Source organism: Struthio camelus, chromosome 6 (genome assembly GCF_040807025.1).
Source record: "Struthio camelus isolate bStrCam1 chromosome 6, bStrCam1.hap1, whole genome shotgun sequence".
In the NCBI taxonomy this organism is placed as follows: domain Eukaryota; kingdom Metazoa; phylum Chordata; class Aves; order Struthioniformes; family Struthionidae; genus Struthio; species Struthio camelus.
Genome location: NC_090947.1, coordinates 45,817,106 through 45,844,554, shown reverse-complemented (window position 1 = coordinate 45,844,554; position 27,449 = coordinate 45,817,106). Strand labels below are relative to the sequence as shown.

Here is a 27,449-nt window from a genome sequence, read left to right as displayed (position 1 = left end):
ACATAGACATGAGTTCACGTATATGGGGAGACAAATTTAAGACCAAGTACTGGTAACTTGGGTTATCAGTTATCTGCCCCCTAAACAGGAGACAAAGAAATGCAGATATACAAACTCCCCCACCCTGGGACGCTTACAACATTTACAACAACTACCTTCATTCACAAAGGCAAAGGTTCATGGGATAGGTGTGAGTGTCAGTAATAAAAGATTAAAGTCATAAGCATTATCAATACACTAAAAAGAAAAAAAAAAAAGAAAACCTTAAATTTTCAATGATGCTACAACTTGAGTTTGCTAACCACCTGCCATTTGAACTGGAAGTTAAGCCCACAGTCTACCAAGGGATTCAGGTCAGTACTCAGAAGTATATTCTGAATACTTTAGCTCTTGTTATGGCATTCCTATACTGAGATCCATGGCGTGATTAAAAAAACAATCAAAAAAACCTACAAAAACCCCACCATTTCAGTAGGACGAAAAACAAATAAACAGTGGTTCTCTGTATAAGGAATTTTAACTTATGTATCAACGTTTTCCGGTAGAACGTAAAAAAAAATCCACATGCAAAGACAAACAAAATTATCACTTATTAAATAGCTTTACTTATATTTCAGGAAAGAAAAGGCTTCTATAATAACTTGAACAAAATAAACAGTTTTTATATCCATTTGTTCATTCATTTTTATTTAAAGAAAAGACGGTGACTTTCATATAGAAGGACTTCTGATTCCTGAAAAACATTTGCAGTCTGCTTAGCAGTCCTCGGGTTCTGCATCTATTTCTGATGGCGGTCATGATAGGAGGTATATTTTTAGACTCTAATGAACCACCAGAGGAAATAATTCAATGGACTCAAGTAACTAACACTATAAGCTGAGGTAGACAAAGAACGTGTTGGATATGGATTACCCTGTTTAAGGCAGCTACAAGCTGAATCAGTCATTATTTCATTTTTATGAAGTCTAAACTGATTACTGAAGATAAGTTTTCAATATCTTGAAAGGCTAGAAGAGAAGCTGAAAATTTCATATATAGCATGTATATTAGAATATTTTTTAGATGATATTTATAGACAGCTTAAGTATATGGTTGGAGAAGTACAATTTAATAGGGGAAGTCAACATAGATTTGTGAAAGGTAAATCACGTCAGACAAACGATTACTTTCTAAAATGAAAAGGCTATTGATTTAGAGACAGAGGAAACTAGAGATTTAATATACAATATCAGAATAGTCAGAAAACTTTAGAACAGTCACTTTGTCAAAAGCACAAATGAAATTTTTAAACGTGATTTAGCTAAAAACAGTTAAAACATCGGAAAGAAATAAACAGAAACTTGAAGATAAGTCTCACCATAACACCTATGAAATAAAGTGTTTACAAATCGGATGACAGTGAAAATGCTGAGAAAGGATGAAATTGAGTCTTCCGTATGCCAATGAATGTAGTTAATTGATGACTATTGACTATCCCGGGAAGCTCTCTCTCAATCTCCCATTGCTATGTTCGTTCTATCTTGTATAAATACCTGAAAAGCCTCGGAAACAAATTTAGAAGCAGGTGGAGTGTCCTCACACAAGAATACTGCCTGCTCTGGAATCTCTCCAGAGAGAAACTAGAGCAGACTAGGAATACTTCTGAAACAACGCATTTTTACAAGACAGGAATTCTTACTATTAAGGAATGGATGTCAGTGTAGTACAAGCTATAGCAGTAACCATTCATTGTAAGATTTCTCTAATAATCTTAAAAGACTTATTAAAATGGGTAAGTTACAGATTGAAAACTTTAATATGAATTGTAAAGCAACGTCTTTACCTGGAAACTTACAGTGGCCAATAGAAACTGCTTTAGAGCGCAGTAAAGATGGGTTTGAAGTGACTGTCAGCAGAACAAATATCAAGATACTTGGTCCTTTGCGTGCCTAATGATAAAGCTTTAATAAGATACTTAAGACATGCTTTAGAACAATTGCCTTTGTTGGGAGCATAAGGCTTATTTTTCAATATGCTTCCTTTTCAGAAAGGCAGTATATTTAAATTGGAGAATATATGTAGAATATATGACAACTGAGGAAAGAAACTTAAACAGAACACATTTTATATCCTCATACATATGAGAACTGTATGGCTACAAAATTAAACAATGATTTAACTGGAGGACAAAACAGAGCCGTCAAGCTTGAAGTTAGTAAGCGGTAGACATTAGAATATGACATTTTACAGACAGGAGAACAGAGACAGGGAAGATTTCCAGTTGAAATATTTGACCAAAGCACCACAAATGCAATTAGATAGGAAACAGGTGACTTTCAAGATGGTACAACTACACAATAACACTTTTAAAGTTGAACTTAATTTGGAATGAAGAGTGGATAGCAAAATTCCAGAAAGACTGAAAACATCCAAAGTTTGTCAGAAGGGTTTAAAAAATATTGCATACGTATACACATTTCAGGTAGAAAGTGCACAAAGGTAGGTGAAATCCCCCGTCTTTCTCACTTTGGCAGGAAAAATTATGAAGTGCTCATAGTATGATATACTTAAGTGATAAGGAGTGAGACTTACTGCAGCTACTAGAATAGATGCGCGCATACTAAAAATAGAACTAACGAGAGGAGTAATACTGGGACTCTTAATGAAGAGCATAAAGAGGTAGAAATCCTGTGGGAAATAAATGCATTGTTAGCATTATGTTATAAATTTTTAGGTATGCTTAGATATAAAAACCTCTACCTGTTTGTTATAAAGCTTTCCTTGTGTGAGCTTAGGTCAAGATTCTACAAAACAGTTATCACCAAGGCAAGCAGATGCAAGGAAATGACAGTCTTACTCATTCAGGAGTACTCACTCGGCACCAGGAGTAGACACTTGATACAATTGAGATTAAATACCATGGATTTTTTTCTATTTAGCAGACAGTTCCTTAGCTTAGCTATCCCACTTAAAGGAAATTAAGTACGGCTTTATCTAATCAGCAGTACTGTGGAGGCAGTATGTGGGTAGATACTATTTTACAAGAAAAGTAATGCCCACATGCTGACATACACTGAGGAACAAGGAGAACAAGAATTCTCCAGATTTCCAATTAAAATTATTAGGTTATTACACAATACATAAATTGGAACTATCATGCATATAGCCATCTTCTCTTTGAATCTACATACCAATTCAAAGGGTGAAACTTCTGCTCTGCACGATTACATGTTCTTTTGGTGTAGAGCCACATGTACTTCTCACACAGCATATAACGAAACCAGGATTACAACCCATTTCTCTTGATTGCTACTGCTTCAGGACAACTATTAGGTCATTTTGCTATTTTTCAGGTGCAAAACACATAGGAAAGAACAGAATGTAGGAGCAATTTTACACTGGGCCAAAAAAAAAAAAGTCTCAATTTTACAGTCCATGGGTCATGTTCCACTGGGACAGCCATGCAAAAACAACATGTTGTGCACTGGAAGTCTAAATTTATATTCGCATAATGTCTTCCATATGACCGTTGTACTATTATAAGTGCCCAGCATCAACAGAGTTCGGTAAGTTTATAAATTGTGAATTTCCATTAGGATGCTAACAACTTCAGAAATCACAGGTAATATTTGAGCTTCAACCGAAAAGGCTTACTTGGTAGAAAGAGATTTAGTTTAGCAGCAACAAATGAAAAAAGGCAAAAGGAGTCTGCAGAGAGCAGGTGCACAGAACATCACAGAAACATGTTCTTTAACAGAGTCAGCAGAGGGAGATAGGTCCTTTCAACAAAAGCAAGCACGGGTGTGGGGGCTCATGTCTACAACCGTGTAAGAATTTAAGGCTGTATTACTGTGAGACTGAGGACTCCAAACTGTTAGAACTTGTTTATTGCCTTAGGTTGACCTACAGGCAGTTGAACACAGCTTCGTCACAGAATTCCACAAAGAGAACATACCAAATTTGATATTGGCATCTTCAAAGAAGTAAAAACACCACTGTTTTTGATGTGAACAGAAGCATCACTGACTTCCACTGATTTGATCTCATTTACAGAGAAATTGGTCTAGATTACAAGAGATTAATTCTTACTATAATATCAGAAACCTCCTTACCTAGTTATTTCTCCCTATTCCTTATGTTTCTCAATTTTTCCCCTTGTACGAAACAGTATTCCCTCCAACATCTTGGTTTCATGTTGCTCTCTTCCAAAGTTAGGCTTTAGCTAAATCACGCTCTTTTGAACTCTTTTCTATATCGTATAGATGCCGTATTCATATTATAATCGGAGTCATAATATAGGATAATATTAGCGACAAAATTTAATCACAGATAGTCATTACCTGGACTTTGATGTTTAATAAAAGAAAAAAAAAATGTATATGAAGGTGGCAACCTCTCTAGAAGGTTTTATGTGGTGTTTGTGTTCTAAGGTAGCTATAACAAGCAGTGGGTACACTCAGCTGTAAAACTCACTATTCTAATAGAAGCCCTTTACAAACCAGTAGTAGATATTTTGCCTAAGTCCTCTTCTACTTCAGCAAGAGTGTTGCCTTGGTGAGCTTTGAGTAAGAGCTACAAGACTTGGGCTGTTTCTGAATAGATAAAACTGTTATTCTAATAGGCACCGTGCCAGAATCCTTTCTTTAAAAAGCAAAGCATGCATTCAAGACTACCGTAAAAGCTGCAAACGCGTCTCTGCAACCTTATTTATTACAGACACCAGCAGAGATTGTTACAAATGGTTTAGGCTTTGAATATCGTTACCTGTAATAACCAGGCATGACAATATGCACGCCTGCACTTGGCTGACAGATGTTTGGTACTTCCTGATCATCCATTTTGCGCACAGAGTCTGTGAAAGGTCCTGTAGCATTGATAACACATTTGGCTTTGACATCAAATTCCTGCCCTGTGAAAGAAAACAGTATCAATCACATACACCATTTGTTTTCCTGCTCACTGACACTGTGGATTATTAATCTGCCTATGAGCCTAACCTACTGTAAAGTATACTGTGTTTGTCTGAACAGAACAGCTGGAATTATTTCTTAAAAATTAACAGAGTTTTCAATTAACATCAGATCTGGAAGAAAATTCTTTGTAGTAAAATTCCACTTCACCTGTAAAGGCAGGGCACCGGACTGGGCAGAATAAGAGCGTTTTAGCTGAAATCGGCCTCTCAAACAAGAGGCATTTCAGTCTCAACTCTTGAGCTTGGTAAATGGTATTATTACTGTACAGCACATAGCGTTTTACAGTGTCATCTTTGCTTGACAGAAGGGTTTGGATGTAAAGCTTAGTCTGCTCTGCCAAAGCACTCGCATTTGAGTGAAAACCTGACAGAAGTTAAAGATGATTGACATTAATGATATGCCACTGCACTCTGGAAAGATGTCTTCCTTGTCAGTTAATTGATATTTACAAACATCTGTGTTTCCCATTCTTCCTTCATTTTACCAGTTCTATGTTTCTTTAATAGAAACAACATGCTCCCCTAAAAAGCTGTGCTTTTCTGTTCAACTAAAAGATGATAACATCTCCTGCAGAAAGTTTTCAGTTTGATCCACAGAGCCACGTCCTTCAAAACGCAAAGGCGCGCGGCGCCACTGCTCCCGAAACGCGGCCAAAGTGCCGCACGCAGCTAGGGGACAAAGCTGGGCGAGAGGCGCCGGCCGGGCGTTCCCAGCTACGCGCGCGGCTCGCGAGCCACCCACCTGTTAGGGTGTCCCTGCAGTGGGCACCGCAGACGCGCTCCTTGCCGCTCCGCGGGTCCGTCCTCTTGAGCAAGCGCAGCACTTCAGTGTAATTGGCTGTGGCAGCGCCGTACCTGGCAGCAGTGAGGGCGATGGCGAGGTTCATTCGTGCGTCGTTGTGCTGTCCTGCAGCGGGGACAGAAGCAGAGGAAGGACACGAGTCACCTCCAGCCACTGACTCGTGCTATGGAAGTGTGTCAGAACCGATCTGTCACATCTGTCCCTGTCACATTGAATATACGTGATGGCTGGTCAGGTCTAACCAGAGTTATTTAAAGATATATTGTCTCGTCTACACCAGAGCATTAAACCGCTATTTTAGCGGCGGAAAAATGCAACTGCACTTACCATATGGGTGTTCATAGCGTCGGAGACTATGTAACATCTTACGTGTCACGGAATTCAGAATTAGTATTCATTCACCTCCAACTTAGGAGCAGACAAAACATTTTTTCCTCCCCTTTCTTGTGTAGCCATGCTGCAATTCTGTTACAGTCCGAGTATTTGGTCGACAGTGCCGCTACTATTAACTAACAATCCCTATTACCAAATGTACCACACAACATTACAAAGTCCAAGAAACGATCTTTCACTGAGGAAGTACAAGGAAGCACTCGTTCTTGCGCTCGACTATCAGCTTTCTATAGCTGATTTCTTTTATATGCATTTTCACTTCACAACATAAAACCATCAAAAAAGAGAAATAACAGACAAGAATTAATGAAGGATTCTTAACATATATCATTAAAGATTTATTACTGAAATTCCCTCGTTAAAGAAAACCAAAAGAGAGGCAGAGGGACCATGAGGGCAAGATGATTAATTACTTTAAAATACTGGCTTCACCTGAGACTTCTCCTATTTATTATTGCCACTGAAGTTAAAATCCTGGATGTTGGCTGGAAAGAATTACTCTGCATTGAAGTGGCCAGGTTCTGTGTGTCCTGAATTATTAATTTACAAAAGGGCTAAACTTCCTGCACTACGTTCACTTTCCCATGAGTTTGGGTTGGTTCTATCAAAGATAATACTGATAATGTGATGAATTTGTAATAGATATTGTTGTTGATTTATGTTGCCAGCATTCCAAACGTTTAGTATAAATGGCTTATGTAAAATTGGGTCCTTCTGATTCTGTCTGTGCAATCGTGAACTGCCGTGCAAATAATCTGTTCCTAGCTAAAAGGGCAAAGTTATAAAGATGGAAGTGGAGCCCATGGGGCCATTGATCCCCTCCCGAAACTTCTCATTCTAACACAGCTGAGATGATACAGTGCAATTAGTCTTCAACTCCAGAAAAAAAAAAAAAAGTTATGCTAAGTGTACAAAAACAGTAACATGATAAAGCACCGATGAAGAAACAAACAGTACCTCCAGTTCAACTAACCAAACAACGCCCAGAATAAACGGCAGAAAAGAACAGCAAAACAACTGAGCAAGATGTCCAGAAGAGTTGCAGGTGCTCCATCATGGAAGATGCATAAGACGAAACAACCATCTGTCAGAAGCGGCGGGCAAATCATTAAATAAATGCATCAACATTTATGCTGCAGTAGTGTCGGGGAATGGATAAAACGACCTTATGAGGTCCACTTCAAACCTTAACGTTTTAATGAAGGGTTGAGAGCATGTACAGCACCTCATACGCAAAGGGAGCACTAGATAGAGGAAAGATACAGGCGCAGGGGGGAACAAACAGCTGCAAGCTGCATTACAGCAGCTGCTTCAAGTTAGAGCAGAACAAAGCATTACACTAAAATAATTCAGAAAATAATCCCCTAGTTCATAATCAAAGGCATTTAAAAGCAGGATGTTCTAGGACATCCCTCTTTACTCTGATTCTTCATTTGGGAGACCCAGAAGCCTGACCCCATAGCATGCTGTAAATCCTGGCTTTACAGGACAAGAAATCCAGCACAACAGAAACACGGCCCTAACACAGATGCCTTCTATTTATGAAGGAAGCCCTGAATTACCTGTTTCAGTGCAGCAAAATTTATTCATTTATTGTAGAAGGATCTTAGGGCCAAGAAGGTTTCCTCAGCTACGTTTTCATCTTCCATCAATTCATTCTTGCTATCAATACATAAGGTGGCACCCGATACAAACAAATTTCCTCCGGCTGAGCCAGAGCGTGGATTCATCACACAAAAGCAGCATAATTTACAGCTATAGCCAATATTAATTATTGGCTATATACAAGCCTTATTGTTTTAAATTTTGCAAGCTTGCCTCTTCCCAGTTTTGTGGCTTATTTGTCTAGGCCAAAAGCAGTCCAGAGAAGCTGATCCGCAGAATAAGTAATGCAGAAGCAGATGTAATTTCTAAAAAGAATAAACATAGGAGTAACAACTGCTTATTAGGCCTAAAATCCAAGAGCTGCTCAGCATTTCATTCAGACTCCTAATTCCCGTAACATCAGAGCGAGCTAAGGATATGCTCAACACATTTCAGGGTCTGGGCCACTGCACTCCAGATAACATTTTCATGCTTTCGCTGAAACTCTCACCATTTTCGCTCATCATTATTCTGATGTGCAAAGCCCCTTGCTATTACTCAATTCTCAGCTGTCCAAAAGGAATTCTGAATGCCTATGTATTATATTTGCAGGAAGAGGACTGGGAAATAACCAGTTCCTGATTAACTACATATCTAGGGGAAAAAAAATAAAATAAAAAAAGGCTTCAGATTACATCAATCTGAAGTGTGGAGTCCCAGAGTCTTCCCTAGTATAAGCAGCAGAGCTCTGCAGAGATTTAGATTTGAAACAAATGAAGAGAGTGACCTCTTAGTTCAGAGCTTTATCATCTGTGAGGAATGATACCTCAAGTTTACTAACATGGGGTCACGGTACAGTAATTTTCTTATACTCATGAACAGCCTTTTCCCTGCCCTTTTTTTTTTTTTAAAAAAAAAAAAAACCCTCCATTCTTCCACCTTGCAAGCACATTTCCCCCCTCTCAAAGCAGTTATATTAAACGCTTGCACTTTATATGCAGTTATCTTTTCCTCGCTGCCCAAAGTGGTTGTTGGGCATGCTTCTTCCAGGCAGACCACCTGTTAGAAAGGTACTGCAGCCACATCAACTCTCACTGTAGTGCAGCTTACAAATCACAAAGCATAATTTCCACTGCTTAACATAAAACCAGTTAGTTATGGGCTTGCTAGTCAAGAATGACTATTTCAGAAAGATCAGTATGTGTTCTGGTACTTAGACGATCCGTACCACTCTAGAGAAGAATGAAAGAACGAAGCAAAACTAAGCTTTTGCATCTCTGCTTTTTCATCTTTTCAGTTGGACGCCAATCTCCTCACGCAAGTTTGAGATCCTCCAATCTCAAGATAACCCCAAGCTTAATTTTCCTCAGAAGTCGCACGTAAAGCTTTCTTGACACTAGTACTACTATTGCAGTCAGAACATCCCCAGAAAATATCAGGTACGATTGTGCAATAAATGGCAAGGTAGACAAAAGCTTGCAGAGCAGATTCTAGATTGTCTACTTAAGATAGTTTTGCATCTATGGGCTTCCACATCAGCCACTTTAAAGCAGATCAGCGCTTTAGAGCCAAAACAAACAAGCACCTCCCCTGCTACCAGAGGTAACTCGTCTAGTATACCCTCAGTTTCTTCCAGAAGTTGCAATAAAAGTTAAAGGAAAAACACTTTAAAAATAACTGTATATAAAAAAGACTATACCCAAGTAATTTGGCTTTTTTACTTAAATAAGCTGCTGAACGTATCATAACTAACTTACGGGCAATACAGTGGGTTTATAACTGCAACATTCACCAACAACAGATGTTCACTAACCCCTTGCCCTGGAGAGGTCATTGCTGCTTTAGTCCTGTTGTTTGAGGGCTATTGTTTAGAAAGCACTTGGATGTGAGGATCCATGTGTGTGAGTTGTCTTCAGATGGATGCATCTCAACAGTGACCTGGAAAGGCAAGCTTTTGTTCCAGAGACGCTGAGGTATGGCCAAGAGTCAACTGATGACCATACTGAGTTTTCTCTGCAGCTCCTATGATATTGTTCAAAAATAAGAGGATGCCTAAACCCTTTAAGCTACTTATGGTAAGAAAAATAGTGAAATGGGGGCCTTTTTTCAGTTTACCGTTGTCATCTGCTCATCGCATGGTAACAATGATGCAATCACCTCATTTTCATTAAGGGTAGTTGACTTCGCTGTCAATGAAACATTGGACTAACTGCTTTCATTAAAGTGACACTGAATCCTCTTGGGGAAAGAAAAAAAAACCAAAAAACAAAAAAACCCAGTTTATTCTTAAGAGGCATGCTCGTGAAGATATTTAGTGCATGAAGACATTTTGTCTAAGTGTGTTCTAAACCATTTTAAGACCAACAGTGATGCCATTTGGTTTATAATTTCTTCCTTTTTTTGTAATTTAGGAAAATTCTATTTTCATTCCTTCGTAACAAATGTTGTATTTCTTCAAAGATCAACAGACAATGCTTCCGCTGGCACTAAAAGAATCCTCCCACAGAGTGCACATAGTGTACATTCAATTTTATTTTTATCTATACTGAAACACAGCCAGTAGTGGTAACAAAGCCCACAGACTGTAGAAATTTGTTTGCGACTAATTTAGTGGAGTTGTTTGAAAACCACAGGGTTAATTGGAATAATGCACTCTGCTGGTTCTAGTATATTCTGTACAGTGCCACTTTTTTGACATCTATTACTTTTATCCAATTCCTGCTTAAAAGTGTGGAAAGAAATTATTCTATTAATAAGGTTGCAGACCACTAAGGAAACTACAAACCAGTATAAGCCGATAATTGTTTGAAACCTCAAGAATCTTTGTAGTAGTGCCTGTCAAAGCAAAGTATCACGACAGTTTCTATCACTGTGTGTACAAAAATCAGTTTTTATAAACATTTTTATCTGTTTTCACATAGCTACACGCAACGTGCAAGTTACAATTTAACAGAGTGGGCATGCAGATGTTTCCTGTCTCCACCATTAGCTACCTGGACACAAAGCTGCTCCTAGGATTCTGGTACTACGGCTGATTGCAGATAAATGCATTTTGTCAATCACACGCCGTCTTTTGATGCAACAGGTCTTTAACATTTAAGAAGGACCAAAATATCCTAGCCCTGATCTTCTGTGATTAAGAAGGCTAGTCTAGTAGATGTGGCTACCATACTACCGATGAGGAAGATCGGTGCTTCCACTGACAGCGCTGTAGTAAGGCCCCACATAGCCAGAGTGCTTCTGACCTTTGTGCATCTCTGCAAGACAGAGAGTTACTCTTCCTCTCCCAGGTCCAAACTTGCTAATAGCTTCTTCCTCTGGAACTGTCCATTCAGTTATAAACAGTGTGCAGTAGACTGACTGCATTTAAGAAACCGGAAGGGTTTTTTAATCCTAAAGAGTAATATTTTGTCCATGCTAACTTCTTTTTATGCCAAAGAGTAAGATTTTGTTATTACGCATCCCTGCTGTCCTGGGAACACAATCATGTAAAAATACACACAAACATTGTAGTGGTTGCCCCAAACAAACTTTGCAAAACCACGTAATATTACAGCTATGCTGCTGGAACGCGAGCCAGACTTTGTGCTTGAAAGAACAGGCTGGTCGCTGCACCAGACATGAAAGCCTTCTCCCCTCTCCTCCATTGCCAGGCTTTTCTCACTAGGCTTATCTAGCTACTGCTGAGAAGGGAGAATTAGAAAAGCAAGACGCTACATGACAGTCTTAATGAACTTTCTCAAGAGGGTATCTCTCTCCACATAGTAACCTCCCAGGCTTCTTTTGAATGGAAGCAGACATTAAAAGAAGTATTTCAATGAGAGAACTAGGTGCCCGACACGTTCACAATTCTGCCTCTCTACATAATACCGCTATACAAATGGGTAGGGTTTTTGGTTTGCTTTTCATGGAATAACAGCAAGCTAAATGCCTGCAAATGAATCTCTTGCTTGCATGTTACTCCGTGACTGCTATCAGTGAGCTCCTCTTATTTAGCTAAAATATTTAGCTGCATCTCACAAAGCAGCCCGTTGAATTTGGAGCGTACCCGAAAACCTATCACTGGCTATCAAGTTGGCAACGTTACTGAATTATCACAATATTGAGACGTCCATTGTCCCCAAAAGCTCTGATACACTAGAAGTTATTTTAAAAAGTACACTTCTATGCTGACAAATTATGTTTTTCCAGCAGCACTGCACTAGATAATTGCATTCACAAAGCAAAGAAAAGTGCAAGAAATCAGATAACATATTTGAGGTGCCTGAAAATTTTCTTGTTGAATATATATATATATACACACACACACACCTTACCAAATTAAGGCTTACGATCTATAATTAGTACAGAATTATATGTAACTTCAAAGTTATCAGGGCAGCCCACACCCTCTGATTTTTTATTAAAAAATGCTTAATTACACAAACAGTTTTATTATGAGTATTAACACAGGAACTCAACACCTGCTATAGATACTGAAATCTGTTTTATTCGAGTTCAGTGATTATAAATCAGCTGGAACGAGTAAAAATTGTTCCAGACTTCTCAGAGAAAGTAGTCAGTAGATTCTTCTCCCAAACATAAGCAGAATAAATTCAGAGTTTAACATCAAATTTGAGTCATGAGTCACATGTCACATTTGAAAAAATGCCCTCAGACCTGAGCCATTTCTTAACTCCGTGAATCACGTGACATTTAAGTCAGGTTAAAAATTCTCTGACAACCAACAGGCTTTCTAGGATACATAGCATGCATGTATTTGTTCTTGGCCTGTTTTAGAGGGAAGATCATTCTGACTCAGTTAAATCAGTTCTATTACACCCACATATAAAAATGTGGCGAATCACGCCAGACTGAATACTTCTTACACAAATCATGTATAATTTGAGTTCTGCTTTCCACTTCGTTATCTATGCTGCTGAAATATATCTCAAGTGGGAGGAATAATACACATCTAAATATGCACTTGGGACTGGGGAAGAAGAATTAAAAAATAAGAATAAAAAACTGTGGTCCAATCTTAAAGAATTAAAATAAAAATATATTTATTTTTAGTCCTCGCTCCATAGGAGCAATGGAAATGAGAGCCTAGCGTCTGGCCTATTCACAGATAAATCTATTCCAGCAATCAAGCTAAGATTTGACCCACCAAGTTTTTAAAATAACCTAGTAGCTAACAGAATAACTCATAGGAGTTATCAGCATCTGCCTTTTAGGTTCCACTCCTCCACAGCCTGGAAGAACTAATGTCCCTTTACCAATAACAACTTTGTTAATCAAACCTTAACACATACAGCTTGAGTGTACAGCAAAGACCACTACTATTATATATATAACTACTATTTTTACAAGACAAAATTAAGGAACCGAAGGAATTGAAGATTATTGGCATAAGGAAAGATTAAAGGAAGGAAGCTGTAATCAAATAAAAAAACCAAACAGAATCATGACAAAGATTAGGAAATGAAAGTACAATACATGGCAACTTAGGTGCAGAGTAACAGATAAACGAATACAAGCAAAAACAAGGAGGCCCATAAGAGCTTGTTTTTGTGTTGTTAAAAAAAAAAAAAGTCACAATAGCTTAAGAACTTTAGACCTGATCGCTAATCAAGTCTAGTGCCACGTTATGGTACGGAAGCTAAGCCTTATACTGAAGCTAAGATACCAGCATTAAAAAAAAAAAAGGCCACAGTGTCCAGGCATGCAAAATGAGAGAAAGTTTGGAATTACTGTTCTGTGCTACAGCTTTATAATTATGTTGTTTCCCACTTCTTTTGTATCAGCCTTCAACTTGTCACTACACTCATATTGCAATGTCAGTGTAAGTAAAAGCACAGTGTTAAAATGAAACCAAACGTTGTCATTGTCAGTTTAGGGAAACTGTGCTAAAATGTCACAACGAGCAACTGTCACCGCGGGTCTGCCGTGGCCGTCCCGCCGCGCGCCAGGCAGGGACACGACGGCGCCAGGGCACCTCATCGCATCCCGGCGTGCCGCGAGAGCTGCCTGGCGTTTGCCGTGCCCGAGCTAACGGGCGGCCCAAATTTGAGGCAAACCCCACCGCGTGTGCCAAGTGGCTATTCTGAATCCAGATCAGCGAGGGCTCGGTCACTCTGAGCTACGTGCGCTGGGCGTGCGGCGAACGGGCGGCCGTCTCCGCCGGGAGAGCCCCGAGCTCCAGGGGACGGGGAAGCAGCAGCGAGGCAGCAACGTGCTGAGCCGGAGACGCGCAGAGCGGCTGCGAGGACAGCGCGGCACCGCCGGCCAGGAAAGGCCGGGCGACCTGGACTTCCTCCTCCCAGCAACTCACAGGCATCTGGCAACATAAACACAGCTAGCTCGATGTTGTTAGTTCTCACAAGAGTAAAATCCGATCACGTAAACACCTTTAAGATCCCCTATAAACGTAGTATGATGGAAACTGCATGATCGCTTTTCCCTCAACATATATATTTTCATGTCCACACCACGGAACAGTGTACATATTAACTAATGGTCTGCTATTACGTTCACATAAAACGCACACATATAAATTACAACAAAGTTACATGCTTCAATGGAGTCTTTCCTCTCACAGCTACGACACGCTGGGGAATACCAACATGTTTGTGGCACAACGTGCAAATAATGTCATTTTGCTCAAGAATAATCTTAAATCTTTTTGGTAACATGATCTGAAGAATTATTCTCCTTTCACTTAAGGGACACATACAAAAAAAAAAAAAATCCTTTGCTTATACGAGCCTAAGAAAAGGCACAGAATTCACTAGAATATTCATCATTTGCAACCTTAAACCCACAGCGTACAAACAGATGAATCCAGCAAGTCAGAGAGCAAAGCCAATTTAATCTGTGGCTCCCCTGAGGTAAATGTAGTTCACAGTGCTGCCCCCACCCCAACCTCAGCCATAATCCCTGCTTCCTGGAGGTAAGAAAGCACTGGAGTGAGGAAAATTCTGCAGCAGGATATAATGATCCAAAATGACAGGGACAATAATGACAATGAATTTCATGTCTCCCAGTCATAAGCTGGGGATGCTTGACTGGGCTGACTTACACAATTAAATTGTTACAGGTACAGCAGGAGACGCAGTTATCATCTGCATGCTTTTGGGAACGCCGCCTCCGGCAAAAAGCAGAAGGAAAAAAAAAAAAAAAAGGAAAAAAGTGCTATGGAATGCATGGCCTCCTTTGTTACGCACAAACTATCGCTCCTGCAGGTACGCGCGCAGAGCAGCGCCCTCTGACAGGGGGGAAACTGGGTTAAAGACACAAGTCATTTTCAGCTATTGATTTCATCCCATTTGAAAATGATAAAAAAGCTCTTTGATGGATAAAGCGCTATAAGATACAAATGACTTTGCCCTGAAAAGCTTTACAAGCGAACAGAGACCCAACAGATTTTAATCAGAGAATTCAGAAGCACCTTTTGTAACAGATTATGCCTCCTCTATCTTCCCCACTAACATCTACGCCAACCTCGGAAACGAGAAATGTTATTATTTCTACATGTTCAGTCAAAGCAGGACTTGGACTTCATTTTACATGTATTCCACTAGAGGCAGCCAGTAACACCTTTACAAGTCGTCTTGCAGCAGGCTGCTGATTTTCTTCGTGACTTTACATACAACTCTTACATGTAACACGGGACAAAACGTATTCAGAAGCCACCAGACATGGAGGATATGTACAGTCTTTTTCATGCCACAGCTACGCTTAGCGTGCCTGCAAGGCTCCTCTAATTTGTCTAGTTTCAATCCTGAAATATCAAGAAATATGGTTAGCAATGTATTTCACCCACAGAAAATCTTTTTAGTGACAAACTGTCAAAGAGTTCTTATATCTAGGGAAGAAGAGTCATGCAGTTGTCTGCATCTATAATAGGGTAATACCCCTATTACAGCTCCCAGCATTCTCAAAATACTAATTTGTCACATATGAATTATAAAGCTACACTATTTCATAATTCAGGACACACTCAAATTCTAGCAAAAACAGCTACAAGAGCCTAAATAAAAAAAAGCATTTATTCCATTTTTGACAGCTTAATGAATGCTTTACTCCTTTGCATTGATTTTGTGTGTGTCTCTCTGTATGTGCATGTGTGCCTAGGAAGGATTTCTCATGGGGTTTGCTGTAAACAAGGAAAGCTAAATCCTCTGTGAAAGGTTCTCTCTTCCACCTTTAAGTAAGCTCCATATTAAAATATTTCAGGACAGAATATATACAAGAATACTGAGAAGGCAAAGTCATAAGAAGTACAGTTGCTTATATCCCTGCAAGCATACTGGAAATTTGTGGAACAAGACATTAACCAACCAAACGTGATTTGCCAAAACAGTGACTTGCAAAACAGTCACAGAAGTAGTATATGCTCATTTGTTTTCATAAACTAACAGCAAATTCAATGAAGAGCAGTATCAACAAAACCCTAAAATGTTACATTCATGACTGACTCAAGAACACAGATTTTCCTTATGCACCTAAGGCTCATCTTTCAAGGCAAAACACGTACAGAAAAAGTCTACAAGAACCTAACGATACAAAATAATGCACCTTAAAAAGATTTCTGCCACTTAGAATTAGCAAGCATTTCTAAACACTTTTAATTGCAATATTCCGGTCAGTTGGATCTCTGCTTTCATGCTTTTCCCAGTCCTTAACATAACGAGCTATGTACAATTTAAATGGAGATTAATTCTTCCATTTAAAAATGCTTTAAAATAATTCTGTGTGTGATCTTGAGATGCTAGCTTCAGCTTCTCCGCAGTGCCTCCTTTCCAATTTTCCTTGAGCTACATAAATGAAACTGACAGATCACTGCTCAGATAGCAGCCACATTCTTCCCCCAAAATGTTGCCTTTTTGCTATTCAGGAGTATCCTAATACCAACAAATGCTAAATGAAGTCTGACATGTACCCCTAAGAAACAAACTTGTAAGTTGTGGCTTCAAAGGAAACCTTGAATAAATAGGACACATTGTGTACACCCAGGCTAACATCCAACATATGCTTTAGTTTCCTGATGCTGAGACAGAGCAAGAATAGCCTCTGGTAAAGTCTGTGATTTGCTCTTGCTGGTACTTCCAACATTTATAATGTACCATTTTTTTTTTTTTGCCTGTATAAACAATTTTTAAAATGTAATTAAGACAACCAGAGCAACATTTCAGAACAGAACACGTTCATGAATAATGGATTATTCGACAAGCCACTAGTTTGATCAACAACTACGAAATAAAACAAGAAAGCATTTCTGATCTTTCATTTGCAAAAGAATATTGCCACCTATAAGTAAATAACTAGACAAGTGGTTTTATCAAATAAGAAAGCAACTTACATAATCAGTACGTTAAATTCTTCCCTTTGGTGGCAATAAGCAACATGCCAAAAAGTGAGACGCTGCTTGTAGGTGCTATTAAGCACTGCAGATACAAAGTATGACAGAGTCAGGAACCGACAAGAAAAGACGACAAAACTACACTTAATTACATATGTAAAAACAGTTAAGATGCTCCATTTTTAAAGAGCCATTTTATTTGGGCAAGATAAGAAGGACAGAAGGAAGAGATACGACACTAAGATTTAAATGTTGTTTTGCTATTATTTAATGCTCTACTCTGTGGCTTTAATTCTGGTAAAAGCAGTAAATGGGGTGTTGATCGATCCTATCGTTCCCTTCCCCAGTTTTCAAGATCAACTCCATTTCCCTTTTGTCCTCCACAACTCCAGATTTAGGGTATAAAAGTATGTGGCTAAGAACACAAATATAACAATTTAGAAGATCTAAAGTGTGCTTGCTGACACATTATGACTTTACAAACAAGCCTACTGTGGACAGAACAGAGATTAATGCATTAATTGATTAAGATAAACCAATTAAAATGCAGTATGCCCCCCACCTATGCTGTGGGCAACAGGTTGAGCCACCAAGAAATATTGTGGTGCATGTTACTGTAGACAGAATTTCACTCTGGAAAGCGGCATGTCAAGCACCGATCTAACATTTTAGCTGGAAAATTTTTACTCTGGCCTAGATATAATCTCAAAACACTTAAACATATATTATGAGCTCACAAATTTGATACCTTAGTCCTTCAGGAAATATTTTATTCATCCAATGGTTAATAGGCAGCTGAAGGTTTGGTGGGTTTTGTTTGTTTTGTTTTGGGGGGGCTGTTTGTTTTTTGCAGCTTGAGGGGCTTGCTGCAAAACAACATTTCTTTAAACTGCATAAAAGCATGGATAACTTAACGCTAGTGGTCCAGAGTCCCTTAAGGAAAGCAAAATAAGACCAGATATACTGGCCTAAACAAGCAGGTTCACTAGCAGCAAAACTTAAAAGTCTGTTTTTGAGCTCTCTTGCCAAACTAGAGCCCCAAAAGTCTAACCAGAGGTGGGTTTGCACGGCAGCTGTTCCACTGAAAGGACGTTATGAGAGTCTCTACCAGCACCTGTTTTTAATGAAACTTACAGGAATAAACAGAGTGACTATACAAACCTCAGTCTTCTTTAAACTGCCCTTCACTATTTCATACATTTCAGACTTTTTTTAAATTATTTTTGCCCTCCTGTATTTACAATACATAAAGTATGGGTTTGTTTCCTATTGCTCAGGAAGGAAACAAAACCAGAGGTATTTGTCATACACAGAATTTTGCATTGCATTGCTGCACAGATGTTTTCCTCCAAAAGACTGCATTTTTATCTTGGTGCTGAATTCTTAGAGATACTGCAACATAGCTTAAAAGCATTTTTTGTCCAAGGAACTTAAAGGCTAGCTTCACTTTCTAAACATGTATCTTTAGAACACTGGAAGAGTAAATAGCTGTGGTGCATCTAAACTGTCTATTTAATCAGAACAAAACTTCAATAGATTACGCTTCTCAGAGGAGCGTTCTGCTTATAATTACAGTTAACCACTTGTTTTTTCTTACATACTCCTGCAACACCTTAAAGCTGTTTAAGGGAACAAATGGCTCATGATAATGAAAAAATAAAGCTGAATGACTTTTAGGTATGCTGTTTGCAGCAGCTCTTGTTACAATATACAAAGTTTTCACCTTGGTTTGGCACAGTCTCAAACTACCACGATCCCATATCAGATTTTGCTTCTAAACAGCCTCCTATTTCCTTAAAATAAGACAATAGAGAGGATAACGTTTACTGATCTCTGATAGGAGATGTAAGTCTTCCCTTTAAATTTCACACTTTTTCCATATAAGAACCTATGCATATAGGTATGTGTGTATATGTGTGTACAAGAATAAATATTATGTTGAGCTCCATTCCAGACAACTTGCAATTATCGGCATGTTGTGCTTTCACCAGAGGCCTCATAAGCACCATCTGAGCCCACTGTGTTACAAGGGTCCCTCTCTACTTCCTTCCCTGTACAAAAGCACCTATTGATAAGCTGATGAATAGTGTAAATGTAGTTCTAAAAAGGGAAAAAAAACTACCTCTATAATCAGTTGCGTGTGAAGACCTTTCTGGCTGCCAAAGGTCAAAAACTACATCTTCGCATAAAAACTAACGAGAACTGTGCCACTACTGAAGTAAATCAGTACTCAAGCTATTTATTCTGTCGAGGGCTCCTCCAAGCCTGCAAGGAATCTACGGCGTTTTTGCCCTGCTGTCCTGCACATATTTGGTATTTTGAAGTCACCAAGCTGGCCCGGTTGTTGGGAAAGTTTTACCAAAACAAAAAACAACAAAAAACCCAAAACCTTTCTCTCCTGGAAGGGAAATGGAAGAAGACTGGGGGGGGGGGGGAATGATCCAATTAAACTCACTGTGAAACAGTATATAAATCTGAATTTTATATGTTGGATATGCAGACATAACCAAGTGCACCAAGAAAAGAGTTATGACAGCATACACTTCAAACAGAGCAGTGAACTTCTCAGCATCTAAAATTTGTACAAAATTCAGTATTATTAAAAATACAGTATTACTTTTTAAAGTAGAAACTCTGTTCAGTTTACAGAACAATTAAGCTCTGACTGTTTAGGGATGCAGCTCGTGATGTTGGTAGGTATCTAGACATAGCAGTTTGGATAAAACTCAGGACACCTGTGCATCAACAAAAGCACTAATATTTTGGATTAGCAAAATGTCCAGGTAGTCATTCGTTAAGGAAATCAACTAATCATTGTCCAATTTTCTTTTCAAGTTGCCTCGTCTATCCATAGAATTTTAAGCCAGGTTTCGGGAATTCTCTACATATACAGCTAGGCCAGAGACTTGCCACTAAACTTACTGTATGGATTCAAACAGAACAAAAAACTTACTTGCTCTTGTATCACAAACAAGAGTGACAATCCCAAACATGATACGTGAGCACTTCTGAACGTGAAAATTGCTGTTCTGGACAACTGCAGTAATTTAATTTCTATTACAAATCATCATTCTTTTTCAAATAAACATTAAAAAGCTTCCAGAAAGCATCTTTGTTTTCTCCCTCTAACACGGGCACTGATTTTGTGCAACTGCTACACACATAAATATAGCTAAAACTGAATCCCATGCAATAGATTAAATACATTACAACTTTGAGCTAGAGACATTTTTCCCCTCAGGAATCTGGAACCCTTTAAATACAGAGGCTGTAACAGAACGCATTCAAGCCTTATAGCAATATCTGCTGTTTGATTATAATTACAATGAAAGTTCTCTCTTCAGAGTGACCCATCCTACTGGCGGGGTAGAGGGTGATTAAAAAAAAAAAAAAACACACACACACACACCACACCACCACCAACACATAACAATCCAGACCTGACTCAATCCAATGTTATCACAGCTGGAAGCCAAATCATCTGGACAGGTTTGAAACTATTTTCATACTAAAAGTGCTACAGCAAACCATTTAATTTACCAGTACGATCATACTTTTTTTCCCTACCTACAATACCTTGTCAGAATTGTTCAGTCTGAGAAGTGCTCAATCCAATCACTTGCAAGAAGTGTTCTATATAGTATACTTTATAGTAAGGACACTGGCTTTATTAAAAAGGTAAGCTAAGTCTGAAGTAAACACAGGATTCAGAAACCTAACAACATTTCATTATTAACTGATTAGGAATCATTTGTATTATTCAGTCTCTGCCATGAGGATATTTAACTTCTATAAACAGAGCAAACTGAAGCATCAAGTACCACATATGTGTAGTATTTGCTCAGAAAGAGCCAATCTAGGCTCAAAATCATGTAATATAAACTGGAAAGCTGTAGACAGTCACCAGAACCATCAGACTGCTTTCACGCATCACTATACCTACTAGCCAAGAAAACGGTATATTCTCTTCTGCATTCAATAAGTTACCTTAGTGAGCAGAATAAGCATTTGGCCGATATAAATTAGGATGCAAGTTTAATCCTTCAGATTGTTTTTCTTCCTTTTTAGAGTCTACATACATAATCTATAGCTGCACACTTGTGTTTCTTGACATACAGCACAATAAAGAAAGCACAGAAACGGAACATACCATCATAGTAGACAATAGCACCAACAAGCTTGTCTTTGCGTAGCATTGGAAAGTACTCCAAGGCTCTTGACTTGCTAAGGACATAACTGCTTTTCAGACACTGATTTCCTGCCACAAGGTCATAGAGTTTTATTCCTGCCCAGTAATATGGCAACTGCCACCATCTGCCAGAAAAGAAAAGAAAAGCCTACTGAAATGCAATAAAAAAATTAATTTTAAAAAAAGTATGCACACATATATATCACATAACACATCACATATTATAACAATAAATGTTAGGTACCACAGTAGGTTGTATTACATTGGTTTTACTTTTGTACTATCATACATTATATTGTGATACCATGAACGTATAAATATGCGTAATGTGGTGTAATGTTGTCTACTGATATCCGTGGGTCTACTCACAGCAATAAGTAAAGCTGATCCACAGCTTAGGTTATCCCAGAATTAGGATCAGAAACTGGGGTTCTGTACTTCAGTGCAATACAAAGAATTAAAGCTATTTGCTGAAGGAAGAACCACCAGGCTGTAAGTGCTAGAGCTAAAAATGGTTCCTTAATTGCATGTCTTGACTGTCTCCTGTACAAACAGGATCAAATAAACGCGGTCCACCACTTACCTACATGACCAGCTATTCAAGTCCCCTCTATTAAGGCAGGGGTAAGGCCATACACTCAGAACATTAAAAAAAAAAAAAAAGCCGAATGCTCTAAGTAGTCTGTTCTAGTAAATAACCGTCCTTAGAGATCTAAAATCTAACCCAAATCACTCCATTTAAAGAAATTATTTCCTCTCCCTTTCTCTTAAGGGACAGAAGATAATTATCCTCTCAGTAGAAAACTATCATGTATTGGGTAATGCAAATGCACTGACTTACTGCACAGGAGTTACTGCTGGCTGTAAGGACTAAAAAGGTACATTGCGAAGATCACTGTGATAGCATGTGCTGAAGACTAGAAGGACGTATGAGAAAGAATAGGGAATAATATTCCTGGGAACGAAAATTCATGCCAGCTGCAACACCTGCTCCCCTCCCCATCCATCATAATGGTAAACCTCCACTGAAAGAAGCTGAAGTTCAAGAGGTGCTACTGGACAGCAGTGCTAGTAGGTTGGTGCCACAAGAGAACTTCACGCTTCTACAACGTGGCAACAAATTCTCACCTCCTGGAGGACAAAGCTTGTGACAGGTTTAAAAACATGCTTGAAAAGAGACATCTAGAAACTCCTCCAGGGAAATAGCTTGCTTGTCAAAAGCAATGCTAACGGAGAGGCATCATAGCAGAGCTTACTTGTAAACAGGCAGCATTATAGGCAAAGGAGCTGATAAATGAGGAGCAATTTCAAGCAAATTTGCACGCTCATGAAGTGCTTCTTTCACCATCTTGTACTGAAAAATAAAAGTGTATATATCCCAAGTTATTCAATTCTGTCACAATGTCGAACATTTAATGAAAAAAAATCTGCTCAAGACAAATATCTTACATAATTTTTACTATTCTTTAAATACTACAATGAAGTTTGCTCAAAAATTCAAAAGTTACCCAGAAATCCTCTAAAGTAAATTAGTTTCGTTAGTCATTTGGGTGTCATGCAGGTGAGTCAAATTATTTTCTCATTTGAACATAAAGCCCAATAAGTGGTGTTGCTCTTCGCTATGGGCATAAGGCACATAAAAAGTTTAGAATTCATCCCAAAATACTCCTTTTCTGAGTCTCACAATTAAGTTCCCTACTAATGTTGAGCTGCAAATGCAGAAGCAATAATACAAATTCGTTTAGGAAAAAAATGGATGCTGATTTCTATAGCTAAATATTTGTATTTTTGAAATTTTTTTCCTGAGAAATCACTATTTCCTTTACAGTGATATCTACATTAATGTTTTAGAGATGTTTCCATGAGGAAGCAAATTGATTTCTCTGAACTAGAACATCATGCTTCTACCAGACCAAAGCAACACTAACAAAAATACATTGAAACATTTATATACAGTCATCCACTTACTGTATTTTCTTTCCCCATTTCAGAACAAATAGGACAGGCACTCCCTCCCCCAAACTCCTACCAAATAGGAAGTAAGAAGCTCTTTTTATTCTGAAATCATCTGCCCTTCCTCCCAACAACATACACAGTGCACATGGTGTGGCAATTAGATTGACTATAAGCGACTTTAGCAAGAAGCAGCAGCACTGACTTTCCGTAATTGAAAAAACTCATCTGGGGAAAATATCTTCCATACACAGTGGTTCTGGAATACGGCAGTCAAGGACAAAGAGAGAGAACTTGGATATAACACGGAAAGGGGAAAGCGTCTACTAGTAGTTTTTGCTTAACAACCAGCATAAACAATTACCTGCTCAAAGTCCAACTTCATGACGGCCTTCTGAAGATACCTCACTCCACCGTGGATCAATTTAGTACTCCTGCTGCTAGTCCCTGATGAGAAATCATCTCTTTCTAGAAGGGCTGTTTTTAGTCCTGTGTTACCAGAAAACCAAATTAACTTCTTAAATTACACAATTTGTATGTAATTCATTAAAGACACTTCTCTAGGGTAGAGACAATCACAAGAAAAATTACTCTGAACATGGATAATTTTGTATTCAAAGTGCAGTGCACTGTCTATATTGTAATGAAAAATTTTAGCCTCCTCCTAGGGGAAAAGCCAAAACAGAACTTAAACAGAAGCACATTAAAACCTGGAAATTTCACAATAGAAAGGCATTACAGTACATTATAGGGGCCATGCTCCCTCAAGCAGATTATAGTTTGCATTCATAACAGGAACAGAATATTTTTATGAATACTTTTAACTCTTTGCTGCAACGTCCTCTAAGCCTATCACATTAACAGTTCAAGCACACGAGAGAGAGGCAGACAACTGTCATCTTTGTCTTCTTACAGTTCACGTGAAGAGGAGCCCAACGCCGACGGACAATCGGCCAGAGGTGCGCTTGCGGCTCACAGGAGAGCTCACAAAATTCTGACAAACTGTCTAAAACCATCCCCACAATCTCTTTGGGAACCCATGCACATGCATTATTCTGCTCTCCAAACATTTATCCAAAAGAAAAATTCCACCCAAAACACAAACAAACCCTAATACTATCCCACTGAAAGAACCATTTAAGTGGTTGAAGGAAGATTTGAAAGCAAAAAAAAAAAAAAACCAAAGTGAACTTCAACGGAAAGCCAGGGCTCCAGTTCAATCTTATTTATTTTACAGATTAAGAATACAGAAATTTTCCTTAATGTTTCCAAAAAAAGCTACTTAAGGAGTAACACAGAAAAATAAAGGGGGGGGGGGGGAGGGGAACTGACCAAGCCCAAGGTGAAGAAGGAACGCCCAGAGCTCCAGAGCCTGACTGACTCCAATTCAGACCCATCTTTCAGGGTTAAGCACATACTCAGCATCTCATCACAAGCAATCTGCCTACCCAAAAGCATACTCTCTATACTGGCTTTAAACCTACAGTTAAGAATTATAGTTCCAATTTTCAAAGATAAGCTAACTCCCTCTGATTTTATTGGGAAGCCAGTGAATAAACACTTCCAACATTTACTCTTGTCATTCATTACTTGCATTTTTGTCTGAATGTGAATTTGTCACACGCTCATTTTACCAGTAAAATTAAACAAACAGCATATTGCCAACACGCAACAAACATCAATGGATAAACTACAGAATCTCAGCTTCTGCAGTTGTTAATAACGGCCATTGTCACTAACCAGACTTTCTGGGGTTTGCGGTCCTTCAGAAGTCATTTCTATTACTTAGTTTTTCTTTACATTTGGATCCAATATAGTTAAGGAAAATATGATGCACACTTATACATAGAATTCCGCTATACAGATGAAATTATTTTACAATCGAGTTTTAATACAAAATATAACAACTTATCTAACAATGGTAGCACAGTGAAAAATCTTAAATTAATCTACAACATACTACGTACACAGTACAGCGCTCATGCAACATGCAGACATCCTCCTTATACAGGTGCAGGGCACATATACAGGTGCAGGGCTCACGTATACACAGGAAACGTTAGTTAAGAGACATGCACACATACTTCTGTGTGCTCATGCACGTCCATGACACGGCCATGCACGGGCAGTTTTACTAGCCCAAGTCAGGGATACCTGCACGGCTCGCAAGAGCCTGCAGACCTCCACAGCACAAAGGCTTTATAATGAACACTTCGCATTGCGGTGCTTATTCTAAACCTACTCCTGGAAAGAGGCTAGCATGCTTTTGTTGCCCAAGTTATGTACACTGAAGGAGGGGGAAAAGCTTTCAGTGGATGAAGGAATGGTGCCCCATAAAAAGGCACCGTGAAACCCCAGTATTTCAGTCACTTTGACTGCAGATGTCCCTCATATGAGGAAAGTGCTGGCATTGTCTTTATGAAAGAGATGGATATCTCGTTATGTGATGCAGGTTAGACGAAGGGAGGAGCTGTGCAAAACAGATGCCTTTCCACGATAAGATACAGCCAACAAGCCTGGCCACATCATTAGGCACCTGTACCTGTAAGACAGCCACCATCGGCTTCCAGCAACAAGCGTAAGTAACCCCAACTAAGATAAGCACCGCAGGACAACTACGTGGCAGTCTTTCAGTTACATAAAATGTACTTAGAAGGACAACCTGTGTTACCAAAATTAGCATAACAGATCCCCTCCAACCTTGGCACCTTTCTAAAATAAGGCAGGCAAGGCAAAGATATGAATGAAATTCTGCGATACTGTTACTGAAGCTAACGGCAACAGCAGGAGTATGTGCGACCAAGGACAGGAGAATTATCTGTGTTATCAGTTATCCCTTGGGTCTTTCTTTCACCCTGTATCACACAAATATATTGAGGGGTCTTTATGTTATTGCTTGCTGAATGCACATTTTAGTATCTATTGGTCTCCCAAAACGTTCATGTCCAAAAAGATCTAATTATTACCGGTAACTTTCAAAGATCAGAGTAATTTATTTTTGTCAAATGTGACTGAAGATTAATGGATACAATCAGGAATAATTTGGCGCAAACGTATCAAACACATGAAAAGTAAAATTTGCTGTCAAGTGAAGCAAAAATTAAAGAGGAAATTCTGTGAATGAACAGCAAAAACACACAATTCATTAACTAAATGCCTATGAATATTCCACACTTCAGAAATCTACTGATATAATCAGAAAATATAGAAATTATTACAGGTAATGCATATTCATCCTTTTTCTATATGGTTTACATATATATTTCCCCCCCCACAATATAACAAAAGTAGGATTTTTTTTTTAATTTTATTCCAAAAACAGAAAAAAAAGAAAGTTTACAAGCACAAAAACCTAATGAAGGTTGGTTTTCTCTCTCATTGGCTGATTCTAGTGTAAACAGTGGAGAGAACATATTCCAAGGAAAGCTTTTCTTTACAATCTTTTCTGTAACATTATGGATAAATATATGATATTCCAGGGGAATATGGCATTCTAACAGAACAGGAGTTGATATTACAGTTTTTCCTTCAGAAAAAAAACTCATGCAGTCTCACCTCTCCATCTGGGGCTCCTTTTTTGTTAAACTTGTAAAATAACTTACTGTCTTTGAGAACTGTGTCGAATCCGTCGAGACCCTGTTGGCCAGCGTCGAGGCGGCTGGCAGGCAGCGTGGGCGCTAGCTCTGCTGGGCCTGAGCACAGCTTTTCCCAGGACTGACGCCTGGGACTGAATGAGTTGCCACACGTCTATCAGGCACCACCTCGTACCAGCATACCCATCCTCATCCTCTCACAGGAGTCAGGTAAAAAGCATTAGCTTAAACTCATTTTACCTTGTGCTTTTCATAAGTTAAGACTACGCAGGCAGCCAGTGAGCTATTCCACTGCTTCTAGTGGCTTCTTAAGCCACAGCTAATTCCTCAAAGGGGAGCAGAAAATGGAGCACAGAGCCACTGTGAGTATCGCCAGACTGAACGGTACTAAAACCTTTCACTAAAAATCCAGACTTCTCTACAGCTGCAGTATAATGAGCAGCTATAAAGCATTAACAGAAGTTGTAGATGTCTCATGCTGTAAGAAATACGAGCTTGAGAGGCACCGTGCCTCATCTAGGATTCACACTTAGCCTGGCCCTTAAAAACCAACAAAAAAACCTTGCTGAAAGCGCTCTGCAAGTCTTGTCATCTTTGCTGCAGACGTTCTCCTGCACAAGCAAGCAGAATGTGGGTACACA

At 38.9% G+C, this 27,449-nt stretch overlaps 1 protein-coding gene across 24 annotated transcripts in view; it reads right to left on the bottom strand.

Moving 5' to 3' along the window:
* The window catches only part of GPD2 (glycerol-3-phosphate dehydrogenase 2), a 142,732-nt gene that overhangs the window by 92,365 nt on the left and 22,918 nt on the right, over window positions 1–27,449 (bottom strand). For all 24 annotated transcript variants that reach the window (XR_011142032.1, XR_011142033.1, XR_011142030.1 and 21 more), the window contains 5 exons: window positions 23,580–23,704; window positions 22,519–22,616; window positions 21,224–21,387; window positions 5,694–5,858; window positions 4,744–4,888 (listed from right to left, as the gene is read on the bottom strand). Coding sequence is in view for 10 of the 24 variants with exons in the window: in XM_068949425.1 (XP_068805526.1) it covers window positions 4,744–4,888; window positions 5,694–5,858; window positions 21,224–21,387; window positions 22,519–22,616; window positions 23,580–23,704 (697 nt within the window). In the remaining 14 variants the exon portion in view is untranslated. The remainder of the gene's footprint in view (window positions 1–4,743; window positions 4,889–5,693; window positions 5,859–21,223; window positions 21,388–22,518; window positions 22,617–23,579; window positions 23,705–27,449) is intronic.